This window comes from Jatropha curcas, chromosome 5 (assembly GCF_041381405.1).
Source record: "Jatropha curcas cultivar XTBG-Jc1 chromosome 5, XTBG_Jcur_1.0, whole genome shotgun sequence".
Lineage (NCBI taxonomy): Eukaryota > Viridiplantae > Streptophyta > Magnoliopsida > Malpighiales > Euphorbiaceae > Jatropha > Jatropha curcas.
In genome coordinates, this window is record NC_143155.1 from 28,703,357 (window position 1) to 28,720,457 (window position 17,101).

General features: G+C 29.8%; 1 protein-coding gene and 2 pseudogenes across 2 annotated transcripts; 2 read left to right on the forward strand and 1 right to left on the reverse strand.

The window, feature by feature from the left end:
• The first annotated feature begins 1,059 nt into the window (after positions 1-1,059).
• On the forward strand, positions 1,060-2,902 carry LOC149496525 (UPF0481 protein At3g47200-like). 2 transcript variants are annotated; one of them, XM_089721050.1, is made up of 2 exons: positions 1,060-1,177; positions 1,423-2,902. In XM_089721050.1, the coding sequence occupies exon 2, from the start codon at positions 1,423-1,425 to the stop codon at positions 2,818-2,820; it is 1,398 nt and encodes a 465-aa protein (XP_089577176.1). In that variant the 5' UTR covers positions 1,060-1,177; the 3' UTR covers positions 2,821-2,902. The 2 variants fall into 2 exon arrangements, with proteins under 2 accessions (XP_089577176.1, XP_089577177.1); XM_089721051.1 differs by having other exon boundaries at positions 1,102-1,177; positions 1,409-2,902.
• Positions 2,903-3,149: 247 nt separating this feature from the next.
• Positions 3,150-3,974, reverse strand: LOC149496526 (putative WRKY transcription factor 46; annotated as a pseudogene).
• A 3,203-nt stretch (positions 3,975-7,177) lies between these two features.
• Positions 7,178-11,946, forward strand: LOC149496527 (UPF0481 protein At3g47200-like; annotated as a pseudogene).
• The last annotated feature ends 5,155 nt before the right edge of the window (positions 11,947-17,101 follow it).

Genomic DNA, 17,101 nt, shown 5'->3' on the forward strand with positions numbered 1-17,101 from the left:
GTGAGATCAAAGTCAAGTAAGTCATGATTTATTATATTAATGTTATAGCATGGCCAAATTATAAAATATTTTGCAGTATGATAAATGCGAATTTGTAGTGAATTTATATAATTAATTAATAATAAAATTATATATTTTTTATTAAAGAGGTAGAAAAATAAACATCATTTTATTTTTAATTATATATTATAATACAACACATGTTCAAAATTTCATTGTATATATAAAGTGCAATATTAATAAATTATTATATTTATTTTAATCTAAATAAAAATTTATGCTTTCATTATATAAATAATAAAATTAAATGAATAAAATCTACGTGAAACATGTGTCTAAAACAACTAGTCATAATGATTTTTTAAAAATATAGAATAAAATGCGTAAATTGTCCTTCTTAATATATTAAAAGCTCTTTATCTAATTTTGCTATAAAACACTCAATAAATATAGATAAAATTTTTAAAAATAATAATTAATATAGTCTCAAAATCTTAAATAAATACTTAAAGTAGAACAAGATAAAATGTCTAATTGTTACTGTTAAAGTGTAACGAAGGCGGGAGTACTATATTAGGACAGGACAGATTGCATTATCGAGGAGAAAAGGACAATGAAAGAGATCATTCGACTTAAATTGATTGGAAAAATATGCACCCTACTATATATATTATACCTAACACATTTTTGTCGCTTTTGAAGGGATAAAATCTATCTTTCAATCGCCAAAACACTTCTCGCACTTCAGGTTTGCACCCTTCTCCCTTTCATATATAAACATGTATTTTCATGTTCACATTGAGATAGTATTCGGTTAAAATTTTGTAACGATAAATTTTTGAGAAATACACTTGAAACGTACCTTATCTTTTTAAGAAAAAACTTTAATTTTGTTATCCGTCAACTGATTTACAAACAAAAGAAATTAATATAAAAGGTACTACTGATAAAGACAATACAATTATCAAAATTAATTAATTAATTAATTGGAAGGACAACAGAGCCTTGCATTATTAATGAGAAAAGAAAATTCAAAGAGAGCATTCGTCTATAAAAAGGTTTAAATTGTTTGGATACACCCACGCCCAACACATTTTTGTCGCCTTTGAAGGAGAAAATCTGAGTGCTTTCAACTGCCAACTAGACCACTTCTTCAGGCAAAGATCTTGCACTTCAGGTTGGCACACTCTCCTGAAAAATTTTGCCGTTTTTTTAGTAATGAAATGTAATATTGATAACCTTGAATTAACTTTGATTTCCAATTCTTATACATTTCCTTTTATATCAGTTTTGATCTCTCCCTGTCAAAAGTTCTTTTTGATTGCTAAAAAGATGTGTTGTGTGCAAATGGAGTTAATTAATTAACAAATATTTTTTTAAAAAAGAATATATATATGAAGTATATTAGGTGTTCTTGGGCAGATGGGACAGAATGGTGAAGGAAGTAATTCAAATGATGTCGAAGCTGAAAGCGGAAAGCAATTAGTCATTGACATAACAGACAACTTAGCGCGTTTACTATCGGAGCCAGCTTTATGGCCAGAAATTTGTATCTACAGAGTTCCAAGAAAACTTCGAGCTATAAATCCGTCAGCCTACACTCCTCAAATGATTTCCATAGGCCCTTTTCACCACAATGAAGATTCATTGAAACCTATGGAGAAGCAAAAACTGAGATATTTGGCAGAATTCTGCAGAAGGACTGGCAAGACTTGGGTTGAGCTTGAAAACAAAATTAGAGAATACGAATTAACAATCCGTCACTGTTATGACCAAACATTTGAGCAGTATGAACAGAACATGTTTGTAAGAATGATTCTATTGGATTCTGTGTTCATTATCGAATTTTTCTTGAAAAGAGGAGAGAGTTTTATTTGGACAGAAAAATATAAAGCTGATTATATATTAGGCAAACCATCGCGCGAAGATGGCATATTAGAAGATTTGATATTGCTTGAAAATCAGCTGCCTTATTTTGTGCTTGAGGATTTATATAAATTTGCTACTGGAAATTTTGGTTTTCTTTCTCTCGTGCGCCTCAACTTATCGAATTACTTGCGTCCTCCGAAACTTCGTGATGATGATCATAAAACTCGCGATTGCTTCTCCATTTTTTATGGGTTTTGGATTTCGAATATGTTCTGCTGTCAAAAAGAGAACAAAGACTATGAGAGTGCAAGCGTAGAAGGAGAAGAAATTGAGGAGAAACCTAAGCACTTGACTGATTTGATTAGAAGAAGAAGATCCTACAAACATCCAGTGTCAAAGAATGATGCTTGTATTGAAAGTCTTTATAGTGCTACAAAGTTAAATGAGGCAGGAGTCAAGTTTAAGGTGGATAAACAGGCGTGGCCCCTAGATATAAAATTTGAAAGTGGAGAATTGAAAATGCCGAGATTTGAATTTCATGATGGCACAGAACGATTGATAAGAAATCTGATGGCTTTTGAGCAGTGTCACTATCCAAATGATCCTTACATATGTGAGTATATATGGATATTAGATTTTCTAGTAGATACTGAGAGAGATGTGGAATTGCTTATTCAAAATGGTATTATCACTAATTTGCTTGGGGAGTACAAATCAGTGGCTAAGATGGTGAATAAGCTTTGTCTTGAAATTACAACATGTGGGTCTTGTTTCTATGGAGTAAGTGTGGATCTTAATAAACATTATGAGAATCGTTGGTTTAAGACTGTGGCTATCATGAGAAGTGTATATTTTAGCAATCTCTGGAGAGGGACTGGAACTATTGCAGCACTTGTACTTCTATTTCTCACTTTTATACAATCTGTATACTCGCTCAGTCGTATATTTTAAGTTCAGTATGCTTATGTTGTTGTAGTGATGTTCTTATTATATGTTGTTGTGGTAATGTTATTATATTTTAATGTTCTTATTATATTATATGTTACTTTAATAAGACTCTGCTCGGTTTGTGATTTGTATTTGTTTTCCAACTTTTGACATTCTAATAAGAGTTTGCTTTATCTGTATTGCAAAGTGCTTCGGCTCCCTTCATCCCCTCCCTCCTTTTTATTGCTTTGTTTAGCTATCAAAAGGGCAGAGTCTTACTGTTTTAGCTGTAAGTTACCTTATCTGCCGCATTTGCCAAATTTAAAGCCATAAACTTTTAGTCCACAAGCGAATTAATTTTTAATCTACTATTAGTTTACGAGCCAAATTGATAAAAAAAAAAGGTTACACCTACTCGTCATTAAACTCCCTAATCAACTGAAAAATTTTCTGGGAAGGCACCACCCGAGACTCAAGAACCTTCTCTTAATCTCTCTTTCGAAGCACTGACCCATCAACATCATAAAATTAATCCTATTAATAATTAACCAAATAATTCTAAAGGGAGATTGGAGTCGAAATCCACCTTATCTATTGAAAGATCCCAATCTCCGATTGGCGAATTGGTAACTGAAGTTGGAGCGGAATCAGATTCCGGCGTTCTTGCATTATTGTCTATTCCAAAGCCGGACGACGTCGCCGGAGATATCGATGCAGGTGAAAAATTAATAAAGAAATCATTCTCCATTATTGACTTCTTGAAAATATCAGTTTCTTCATTGAGAGAAAATGGTGGAAATATTTCCAAGTCGTCGCTTTTACTGAGTCCTTCTCTGTAGTTGAAAGATATCTCTTTGAATAGCTTGGGCTTCACTTCTTCGTGTTGTTGCTGTCGTTCTATTGAGCAATTATCCTCACCTTCTTGCGACTTGTCGTTTATTGAGGCTGCTAAACGAGCAGCTTGAAAACATGTGTGCCTTCCTCTATAGGTCACTTGAAATATTGGTCTTGATCTGATCTCTGAAATTGTTTTGTGGCTAAACAAACTTGTGAGTGACGGTGAGTGCATCTATAGTATCCTCTGCAACAAAACATGTCGTTTAGTGAATGTGGTGTGGTGTCTGGAAAACTCAGAATTTTATATTTTAAGATTATAAAAGTCAAAATTGGTGTGAATATCGTGGAATGGAAATATTATATTTTTTGGTTCCTTGAATCAAATCTATATCACGTAGAAAAGTGAAATAATGAGATTTTCGATAATGCCTTTAATGAAATTTAAAATGTTATAAAATAACTTTATTAATAACCAATTAATTTTTTTAAATATTATGTTTAATGAATAATTAAAGTTAAACACATACCAATTAAATTTTTATTTTAAATATTATGCTTAATAGATAATTAATGTTAACCATATATTAATAATATATTTTATTTTTAATTATTTTAATGTCATATAATAAGGCTATACGTGAAAATTAAAAATTCTTTTATTTACGATATGCTTTAAATTTTATTCAATTTATGATTTAAATTAAATGTTAGAGCGAAATACATATTATATACTTCATGTATTTATTATTTAACTTAATAGATAATAAAATAAATTTACAATCTATAATCTACGTACATGTGGGAATAGAGGAGGGAATTATGAGATTTCCTAAAGTAACCCTAGTTTAATTTGAAATTCATGATATATCATTTTAATTAATTTTTTAATGCATTTTAATCGGAGAAAATAAATCTATTTATCCTTTTGAAGATCCTTTTTATTCTATTTTTACTGCCTTTTAATCGAAGAAATAGATTTCATTTATACTTTTGAATATCCTTTTAGTTAGATTTTTATGCATTTAATTCGAGAAAATATATATATATATATATATATATATATTCTCTATTTGATCTTGTAATATTATTGTCTAATGATTTTTATAATTAATAGTTTTTTATATTTTTAATCATATATTCTCGTGTTATATTGCTTTTTATGAGGTAAATCGAAAACTTTATTTCAACTATTGAAAGTGGAACTTAAATTCTATTAATTTATTATGTTATAAATTTTTTAAAATATAACTAAACATTTTATTATTATACTATATTAGTTAATTACAATGAAATTAAAATAATTTTTTTAAATATATAATTTCTCTTTAATTTTTTTAGAGAGGATGATGTACACTTATTTGAATCATTTACGTATTATTGTATTTTAAAATTTTTTAAATTTAACAAAACAATGGAATTATGAAACTATAATATTTGACTAATATAAAAAAATAGATTTTTTTATATTTTTTTAGTCTAATGAAATTTTTTTGAAAAAATATGCTATAAATATTTGAATTTGCTAGAAATAAAAAGAAAATTCAAGAGCTCTATTTTCATTCAATATTTTATTCTTTTATTTTTGAAATTTATAGAAATTTATTTAATTTTTCTATAATTTAATAGGATATGTTTTTTAAAATATTTTTTAATAGATATAAGATAATTAGACCTTTAAAATTTTAATATTTTTTCAAATATTTATACGTGACTTTGTAATTTTTGAATTTAATCTCATTTATATCTTCTTTAAACTTGATAAAGTACATTCTATTATTAATGTTATTAATTACAACTTTAAGTAATTTATTTTTGGATTTTGTGCAAAGATATTGTCCAAAATATTATCTACTATTGATAAAATTTCAGTTTAATTTCATCCGATGAAAATAATTGATGTGAAGATCAAAGTCATACATTATATTGTGGCTATGTACAGTAAATCGTGATTTATTAGATTAATGTTATAATATTACCAAATTATAGAATATTTTGCAGTATGATAAATGCGAATTTGTAGTGATTTTATAAAATTAATTAACAATAAAATTATATATATATTTTTTTATTAAAGAGGGAGAAACATAAACATCATTTTCTTTTGTAATTAGATATTATAATACAATACACATTTAAAATTTCATTGTATATATAAAATGCAACATTAATAAATCGTTGTTTTTATTTTAATTTAAATAAAAATTTATACTTAAATATTATGTAAATAAAAAATAACAAAGTTAAACGAGTAAAGTCCACGTGGAACTTCCGTCATAAAATAACTGGTCATAATAAATGTAATAACATTAAAGAGTTAAAGACTTATGTTAAAAGTGAGGGCTATTAAAGTTTGCCACAAAATTTTACCTTGGAAAATTAACTCTAGTGTACTGAGAGATCAAGACATGAATTTATTACTCTAGTGTACTAGTCAATAACAATGTGGACCTACAAATTTATTACTTCCTTGTTCTAGGAAAATTTAATTTTTTCATAAAAATTAAAAAATGATTGAAATATATTGATTTTTCAAAAATATAAAGTAGAATGTGTAAATTATTCTTATTAAAATTAAAAGATCCTTATCTAATTTTGCTAAAAAATACTTAATAATATAAATAAAATTAAAAAATAATAATTAATATAGTCTCAAAATACTAAATAAATACGTAAAGTAAAAACAAAATAAAATATTTAATTATTGCTATTAAAGTGTAACGAAGGGAGGAAGTGATATATTAGAATAGGAAAGATTGCATTATCGAGGAGAAAAGAACAGTGAAAGAGAGCATTTGTCTTAAATTGGTTGGAAAAATATGCACCCCACTATATATAATAAACCTAACACATTTTTGTAGCTTTTGAAGGGATAAAATCTATCTTTCAATCTCCAAAACACTTCTTGCATTTCAGGTTTGCACACTCCTCCCTTTCATATATAAACATGTATTTTCAAATATAAATTGAGATAGTATTCGGTTAAAATTTTGTAACTGTGAATTTTTAAAAAATTACCGAGATTATTTTTTTAAAGAAAAAACTTTAATTTTCTTATCCATCAACTTATTTACAAACAAACAAAAGTAATATGAAATGCATGATTGATAAAGAAAATACAATTATCAACTTTAATAGTGGGAAGGACAGGATGGCGTTGCATTATTAACGAGAAAAGAAAAATTTAAGAGAGTATGTGTCTAATACGCAGCCAACACATTTTTTTTCGCTTTTGAAGGAGAAAATCTGAGTGCTTTCAACTGCTAGCTAGACCACTTCTTCAGACAAAGATCTTGCACTTCAGGTTTGCACACTCTCCTGAAAAATTTGCCATATTCTTTTTTCAGTACTGAAACATTATATTGATAACCTTGAATTAACTTTGATTTCCAATTCTCATGGATGTCGTTGTATATCAGTTTTGATCTCTCCCTATCAAAGTTCTTTTTAGTTGTTAAAAGATGTGTTTCTGTCCAAATGGAGTTTATTAGCTAACATTTAAAAAAAAAAAAAAAAAAATTGAAATGTATTAGGCGTTCTTGGTTAGATGGGACAGAATGGTGCAGGAAGTAATAATTCAAATGATGTCAAAGCTGAAAGCAGAAAGCAATTAGTCATTGACATACCAGACAACTTAGAGGATTTACTATCGCAGCCAGCTTTATGGCCAGAAATTTGTATCTACAAAGTTCCAAGAAAAATTCGAGCTATAAATCCGTCAGCCTACACTCCTCAAATGATTTCCATAGGCCCTTTTCACCACAATGAAAAATCGTTGAAACCAATGGAGAAGCACAAAATGAGATATTTGGCAGAATTCTGCAGAAGGACCGGTAAGAATTGGGCTGATCTTGCAGAGAAAATTAAAGAATGGGAAGAAACAATCCGTCACTGTTATGACCAAACATTTGAGTCGTATGAAAACAACATGTTTGTAAAACTGATTCTATTGGATTCTGTGTTCATCATCGAATTTGTCCGTGACATCCTCCCCCACTCAATCTTCAGCACGTCCTCGTGCCGAGGGAGGACGACTCGCCCTTGGACCGTTCTTGCTTTACGCCCCACTTCGACCCACTTCTCTGGCTCTGCTCTATCCATGCTTGCTCCGTTAAATATGCTCCTATCCACATTCACGGTGCCTGAGGTCTCCATGCCATTGCTTCGACACTGCCGATGCCTAGGACTTCGCCATTGCTTCGACATCGGGTGGAGTAACGATGCCTACGACTGCGCCATTGCTTCGACATCGCCTGGAGTTGTGGTGCCTAGGACTGCGCCATTGCTTCGACACCACGTGGTGTCAAGACACAGGGCGGTACATTTGACTCTTAACCCTGGAGTGCGTGTTTAGTCAAGTGGACTTCGAAAACGTGCAGCAAGTCGACTCTGATACCACTCTGTAATGGGCCTGGAGTCTTGCGCAGCACTGCGCCCGTGCGGCGCCCCGGGAGCCTGCCCACATGGCAGTACTTTGTCTCCGAGGCAAGCCTTATCATACCGTACCACACTGGTTTCGCCCTGCCATGGGCTCATAAGGGAAGCAGCCCAGCTCCCGACCAGTTGTGCCCCGCGGCACAATACCTCGCCTGCATGTAGACTTTGCATGGGGTAAGGGCCACTAGGGTGGAACAACGCCTTAATCGCTAAGCCGCCCGAACCCTTGCAGGTTGAAACGCAGCCTAGTACGCTCTTTCATAAGGGCCTAACACAGTCACGGAATTTGTCCGTGACATTGGGCTTCACTTCTTCGTGTTGTTGCTGTCATTCTACTGAGCAATTATCCTCACCTTGTTGCGACTTGTCGTTTATTAAAGCTGATAAACGAGCAGCTTGAAAACACGTGTGCCTTCCTCTATAGGTCACTTCAAATATTATAGAGTTCTGATCTCTGAACTTATTTTGTGGCTAAACAACCTCGTGAGGGCATCTATAGTATCTCTGCAATAAAATTTGCTACCAATATTTTACCTTGGAAAATTAACTATAGTGTACTGAGAGATCAAGACATGAAATATAATCAATTACTAGTCAATAACAAAGTGGACCTACTCCCTTTCAAAAAAAAAAAAAAAACAACGTGGACCTACAAATTTATTACTTCATCCGTTTGAGCGACATTTAATTTTTATACCTAAATTGGTTGGAAAAATGTGCACCCCACTATATATAATATACCTAACACATTTTTGTCGCTTTTGAAGGGATAAAATCTTTCTTTTGAATTTTATAGAATTTTGTTTAATTTTTCTATAATTTAATTGGATATATATTTTAAATATTTTTTAAATAGATATAAAGATAATTAGACCTTTAAAATTTTAATATTTTTTCAAACACTTTTATATGTTACTTTGTAATTTTTTAATCTAATCTCATTTAAATCTTCTTTAAACTTGATAAAGTACATTCTATTACCAATATTATTGTTTACAACTTTACATATTGATACTCATGTAGAGTTGAAAACTTTAAGTAATTTATTTTTAATTTTGTGCAAAGATATGGTCCAAAATATTACATGTTATTGACAAAATTTTAGCTTAACTTCATCAATTACTAATCTAAGTATGTGAGACCAAGACATGAAATATAATTAGTTACTAGTCAATAACAACGTGGACCTACAAATTTATTACTTCCTCTCTTCCAATTTACGAGCGACATTCAATTTTTTCATAAAAATTAAGAAAATAATTGAAATATAATGATTTTTTAAAATATAGAGTAGAATGTGTCAATTGTCCTTCTTAAAATTAAAAGCTCCTCATCTAATTTTGCTACAAAATACTTAATAAATATGGATAAAATTTTAAAAAATAATAATTAATATAGTCTCAGAATTCTGAATAAATACTTAAAGTGGAATAAGATAAAATGCATAATTGTTACTATTAAAGTGTAACGAAGGAGGGAGTACCATATTAGGACAGAACAGATTGCATTATCAAGGAGAAAAGAACAATGAAAGAGAGCATTCGACTTAAATTGGTTGGAAAAATATGCACCCCACTATATATAATATACCTAACATATTTTTGTTTGAAAGGATAAAATCTGCCTTTCAATCTCCAAAACACTTCTTGCACTTCAGTTTTGCGCACTCCTCCCTTTCACATAGAAATATGTATTTTCACATTTAAATTGAGATAGTATTGAGTTAAAATTTTGTACCAGTGAGTTTTTAAAAAATTACCCAGAAATACACTTTTGAAACTACCTTATTTTTTTAAGAAATAACTTTAATTTTGTGATCCATCAACTGATTTACAAACAAAAGAAATTAATATAAAAGCTACGACTGATAAAGGCAATACAATTATCAAATTTAATTAATTAATTGGTAGGACCAGAGCGTTGCATTGTTGATGAGAAAAGAAAAATCAAAGAGAGCATTCGTCTATAAAAGGTTAATATTGTTTGGATACACCCACGCCCAACACATTTTTGTCGCCTTTGAAGGAAAAAAACCTGAGTGCTTTCAACTGCTAGCCAGACCACTACTTCGGGCAAAGATCTTGCACGTAAGGTTTGCACACTCTCCTGAAAAATTTTGCCTTTTTTTTTTTTTCATTACTGAAATGTAATATTGATAACCTTGAATTAACTTTGATTTCCAATTCTTATACATGTCCTTGTATATCAGTTTTGATCTCTCCCTGTCAAAAGTTCTTTTTGGTTGCTAAAAAGATGTGTTGTGTGCAAATGGAGTTAATTAATTAACAAATATTTTTTTAAAAAAGAATATATATATGAAGTATATTAGGTGTTCTTGGGCAGATGGGACAGAATGGTGAAGGAAGTAATTCAAATGATGTCGAAGCTGAAAGGGGAAAGCAATTAGTCATTGACATAACAGACAACTTAGCGCGTTTACTATCGGAGCCAGCTTTATGGCCAGAAATTTGTATCTACAGAGTTCCAAGAAAACTTCGAGCTATAAATCCGTCAGCCTACACTCCTCAAATGATTTCCATAGGCCCTTTTCACCACAATGAAGATTCATTGAAACCTATGGAGAAGCAAAAACTGAGATATTTGGCAGAATTCTGCAGAAGGACTGGCAAGACTTGGGTTGAGCTTGAAAACAAAATTAGAGAATACGAATTAAAAATCCGTCACTGTTATGATCAAACATTTGAGCAGTATGAACAGAACATGTTTGTAAGAATGATTCTATTGGATTCTGTGTTCATTATCTAATTTTTCTTGAAAAAAAGACTATTGCAACAGAAGAATCAGAAGAATATAAAGCTGATTATATATTAGGAAAACCATCTAGCGAAGATGCCATATTAGAAGATTTGATATTGCTGGAAAATCAGCTGCCTTATTTTGTGCTTGAGAATTTATATGAATTTGCTACTGGAAATTCTGATTTTTTTTCTCTCGTGTTCACCAACTTAGGGTATTACCTGCGTGCTCCAAGCATTGATGATGACGATCATAAAAATAATAGATGTTGCGATTGCTTCTCCATTTTTTATGGGTTTTGGATTTCGAATATGTTCTGCTGTCAAAAAGAGCACAAAGACGATGAAAGTACAAGTACAGAAGGAAAAGAAATTGAGGAGAAGCCTAAGCACTTTACTGATTTGATTAGAAGATTAAGATCCTACAAACATCCAGTGTCAAAGAATGATGCTTGTATTAAAGTCTTTATAATGCTACAAAGTTACACGAGGCAGGAGTCAAGTTTAAGGTGGATAAAAAGGCGTGGCCTCTTGATATAAAATTTGAAAGGGGAGAATTGAAAATGCCAAGATTTGAAGTTGAAGATGGCACAGAACGATTGATAAGAAATCTGATGGCTTTTGAGCAGTGTCACTATCCATATGATCCTTACATATGTGACTATATGTTGATATTAGATTTTCTAGTAGATACTGAGAGAGATGTGGAATTGCTTATTCAAAATGGTATTATCACTAATTTGCTTGGGGAGCACAAATCAGTGGCTGAGATGGTGAATAAGCTTTGTCTTGAAATTACAACACGTGGGTCTTGTTTCTATGGAGTAAGTGTGGATCTTAATAAACATTATGAGAATTGTTGGTTTAAGACTGTGGCTATCATGAGAAGTGTATATTTTAGCAATCTCTGGAGAGGGACTGGAACTATTGCAGCAGTTATACTTCTATTTCTCACTTTCATACAATCTGTATACTCTCTCAGACGTATATTTTAAGTTCAGTGTGCTTATGTTGTAGTAGTGATGTTCTTATAATATGTTGTTATGGTGATGTTATTATATTTTAATGTTCTTATTATAGTATATGTTATTTTAATAAGACTCTGCTCGGTTTGTGATTTGTATTTGTTTTCCAACTTTGACATTCTAATAAGAGTTTGCTTTATCTGTATTGCAAAGTGCTTCGGCTCCCTTCATCTCCTCCCTTCTTTTTATTTCTTTGTTTAGCTATCAAAAGGGCAGAGTCTTACTGCTTTAGCTGTAAGTTGCCTTATCGGCCGCATTTGCCAAATTTAAAGCCATAAACTTTTAGTTCAATTTTCATAACGACCATTGCGCTCAATGATTCTAAATATTTATTTCAGTCCACAAGCGAAAGTAATTTTCAATCTGCTATTAGTTTGCAAGCCAAATTGATAAAAAAAGGGTTACACCTATTCGTCATTAAACTACCTAATCAACTGAAAAATTTTCTGGGAAGACACCGCCCGAGACTCAAGAACTTTCTCTTAATCTCTCTTTTCAAGCACTGACCCATCAACATCATAAAATTAATCCTATTAATATTTAAGCAAATAATTCTAAAGGGAGATTGGAGTCGAAATCCACGCTATCTATTGAAAGATCCCAATCTCCGATTGGCGAATTGGTAACTGAAGTTGGAGCGGAATCAGATTCCGGCGTTCTTGCATTATTGTCTATTCCAAAGCCGGACGATGTCGCCGGAGATATAAATGCAGGTGAAAAGTTAACAAAGAAATCATTCTCCGTTATTGAGTCCTTGAAAATATCATTTTCTTCATTGAGAGAAAAGGGTGGAAATATTTCCAAGTCGTCGCTTTTACTGAGTCCTTCTCTATAGTCGAAAGATATCGCTTTTAATAGCTTGGGCTTCACTTCTTCGTGTTGTTGCTGTCGTTCCACAAACTGATGGACCGCGCGTATCCTCGTCCAACACCGAATTAATATGATATTATCCGCTTTGAACCAAGCCCTCACAAATTTATTTTTGATTACCTTCCAAAAAATCTCATACTAATGGATTGAGTTTGAATCATTATATTTTAATTCCTCTTCTCTTTTTCATTTGACGTGGGACTTGGGAGGATATCCCAACATAAACAACCTTGTGAGTGACGATGAGTGCATCTATAGTATCCTCTGCAACAAACATGTCGTTTAGTGAATGTGGTGTGGAGTCTGGAAAACTCAGAATTTTATATTTTAAGATTATAAAAGTCAGAATGTGGTGTGATGATATATCATTTTAATTAATTTTTTATGCATTTTAATTGGAGAAAATAAATATGTTTATCCTTTGAAGATTCTTTTTATTCTATTTTTACTGCCTTTTAATCGAAAAAAATATATTTCATTTATATTTTTGAATATCCTTTTAGTTAGATTTTTATGCATTTAATTCGAGAATATATATATATATATATATATATATATATATATATATTTTCTATTTGATCTTGTAATATTATTGTCCAATGATTTTATAATTAATAGTTTTTCTATTTTTAATCATATATTCTCATGTTATATTACTTTTTAGGAGATAAATGGAAAACCTTATTTCAACTATTGAAAGTGGAACTTAAATTCTATTAATTTATTATGTTCTAAATTTTTTAAAATATGACTAAACACTTTATTCTTATACTATATTAGTTAATTACAACGAAATTAAAATAATTTTTTAAAAAATATTATTTCTCTTTAATTTAATTTGGAGAGAACACTTATTTGAATCATTTACATATTATTGTATTTTAAAATTTTTTAAATTTAACAAAACAATGGAATTATGAAATTATAGTATTTGACTAATATAAAAAATAGATTTTTTTTATATTTTTTTAGGCTAATGAAATTTTTTTGAAAAAATATGCTATAAATATTTGAATTTGCTATTATTTTTGTTTTCAACCTTTCTATATTAAAAATGAAATAAAAAGAAAATTCAAGAGCTTTATTTTCATTCAATATTTTATTCTTTTATTTTGAAATTTGTAGAATTTTATTTAATTTTTCTATAATTTAATTGGATATGTTTTTTTAAATATTTTTTAATAGATATAAAGATAATTAGACCTTTAAAATTTAATATTTTTTCAAATATTTTTATGTGTGACTTTGTAATTTTTGAATTTAATCTCATGTATATCTTCTTTAAACTTGATAAAGTACATTCTATTACCAATATTATTGTTTACAACTTTGCATATTGATTCTCATGTGTAGTTGAGAACTTTAAGCACTTGATTTTTGGATTCTATGCAAAGACATGGTCCAAAATATTACAAGCGATTGATAAAATTTCAGCTTAACTTCATCCGACGAAAATAATTGATGTGGAGATCAAAATCATATATTATATTGTGGCTATGCAGAGTAAGTCGTGATTTATTAGATTAATGTTATAATATCGCCAAATTATAGAATATTTTGCAGTATGATAAATGCAAATTTGTAGTGATTTTATATAATTAGTTAACAATAAAATTATATATATTTTTTATTAAAGAGGGAGAAACATAAACATCATTTTCTTTTTAATTAGATATTATAATAGAATACATGTTCAAAATTCCATTGTATATATAAAATGCAACATTAATAAATCATTATTTTTATTTTAATCTAAATAACATTTATACTTAAATATTATGTAAATTAAAAATAAAAAAAGTTAAACAAGTAACGTACACGTGGAACTTCCGTCATAAAATAACTGGTCATAATAAATGTAAGAACATTCAAGAGTTAAAGACTTATGTTAGAAGTGAGGGCTATTAAAGTTTGCCACCAATATTTTACTTTGGAAAATTAACTATAGTGTACTGCGAGATCAAGACATGAAATATAATCAATTACTAGTCAATAACAATGTGGACCTATAAATTTATTACTTCCCCAGTTCCAGTCGAAGTTTAATTTTTTCACAAAAATTAAAAAATGAATGAAATTTATTGATTTCTTAAAAATATAGAGTAGAATGTGTAAATTGTCCTTCTTAAAAATTAAAAGCTATTCATCTAATTTTTGATACAAAACATCTAATAAATATGGGTAAAATTAAAAAAATAATAATTTATATAGCTTCAAAGTCCTGAATGAACACGTAAATTAGAACAAGATAAAATATTTTAATTGTTACTATTAAAATGTAACGGAGGACGGGAGTACTATATTAGAACAGGACAGATTGCATTATCGAGGAGAAAAGAATAGTGAAAAAGAGCATTCGTCTTAAATGGTTGGAAAAATATGCACCCTGCTATATAAAATATTTCTAACATATTTTTGTCACTTTTGAAGGGAAAAAATCTGTCTTTTCAATCGCCAAACACTTCTTGCACTTGAGGTTTTGCACCCTCCTCCCTTTCGTATATAAACATATATTTTTACATTTAAATTGAGATATTATTCGGTTAAATTTCGTAATGGTGAATTCTTAAAAATTACCAAGATTATTTTCTTAAGAAAAAACTTTAATTTTGTTATCCATCAACTTCTTTACAAACAAAAACAAAAGTAATATGAAATGCATGATTGATAAAGAAAATACAATTGTCAACTTTAATTAGTGGGAAGGACAGGATGGCGTTGCATTATTAACGAGAAAAGAAAAATCAAAGAGAGTATGTGTCTAATACGCGGCCAACACATTTTTTTTCTCTTTTGAAGGAGGGAATTATGAGATTTTCTAAAGTAACCTTAGTTTAATTTGAAATTCATGATATATCATTTTAATTAATTTTTTATGCATTTTAATCGGAGAAAATAAATATATTTATCCTTTTGAAGATCCTTTTTATTCTATTTTTACTTCCTTTTAATCGAAAAAAATATATTTCATTTATACTTTTGAATATACATTTAATTAGATTTTTATGCATTTAATTCGAGAATATATATATATATATATATATATATATATATGTGTGTGTGTGTGTGTGTGTGTGTGTGTGTTCTCTATTTGATCTTGTAATATTATTGTCTAATGATTTTTACAATTAATAGTTTTTTCTATTTTTAATCATATATTCTCAAGTTATATATAATACCCTGAATTTTTATTTTCAAAACTTTTGAATTTTTAATAAATCAAAAATCTGAATTTGTGACAGTATGGGCTTAAGTACTAAACAATTTTGATCTGAGCCCAAATTGTGACTTGGTCTTAAGTCCAACACAAGTTATCGGAACTTCTAGTCGAAAATAAATTAAACTTCTTAGAATTGATATTGGACCACTTAAAATAATAATAATAATAATAAACTATTGAATCTGTAAACGCAAAGGATAGTGAATTATGGAGCAGAGTTCCGCAATTATATTCCAACTGGGTTGTAAATGAATAAATAGAGTATAGACATTTATTATTTGGATTGTACTTTGGAAATATTTGTGAAATAAATTATTGGGCTTGAATCAACAATTGTGAATAGAACGCGAGTCTTAAGTAATACAGGCTTACTACGGGTTTCGGGGGCCTTAAGTCCACCCAGGTCCTAGTGCCGATCCCGCCCACGGAAATGGGTCGTGACAAAGTTGGTATCAGAGCATAAGTTGGGCCTTAGGAATCAATTGCGGAACATAGGAAATTAAATATAGAGCTCCTATGTTGGGGTCGGCCGTAACCAACAAAGGAGATGTAGTCTGGATTGAATTCCATTTTAGTGCCGGTGGACGCATCGTGCATGAAGATGGAAGGAAATCTCTATGAAACTTAGGATGAGAACTATAGGTACATAAATAATAGTGAGGTATAGAAAGGTCTAGGTAACTGACGTTTATAAAAGAAAATATTTTGAGTTTTGCTAAATTCCCTCCATCTATTTTGAAGCAGAAGATCAGTTGGAAATTGGTGTAATGGCTTGATCACCCAGTACACCTTGATTCGACAAGAGACACTGCTTCAAAAAAAAAAAATTATTTGAAACTGTTTAGAAAAGAATTCGGAGTTTTAAAGACAGTAACAAAGTGAATTTATTTGAACTATGATTTGAGAAAAATGTCTTGTTATTTGCTTATTGGAAATTATTTTTTTTTGTTGTTTGGTTTTATTGTTTTGTCGGCATGTCAAAATTTGTTTGATTTTAGACTTTAAATGACTTACGAGGATTGCATGTTTGATTTATTTTGATCATATTGTCTATCTCGAGGACTAAATTAGGCCTATAGAAATTAATAATGATAAACTAATAGAGATCAAATTCTAGAAATGTTACTGTTAGGGATTAAAAAGTGGAAATTGTAATTACAAAG

What these genes read in the sequence shown, in the direction of transcription:
- LOC149496525 (XM_089721050.1), top strand. Translation starts at nt 1,423, where the DNA reads ATGGGACAGAATGGTGAAGGAAGTAATTCAAATGATGTCGAAGCTGAA.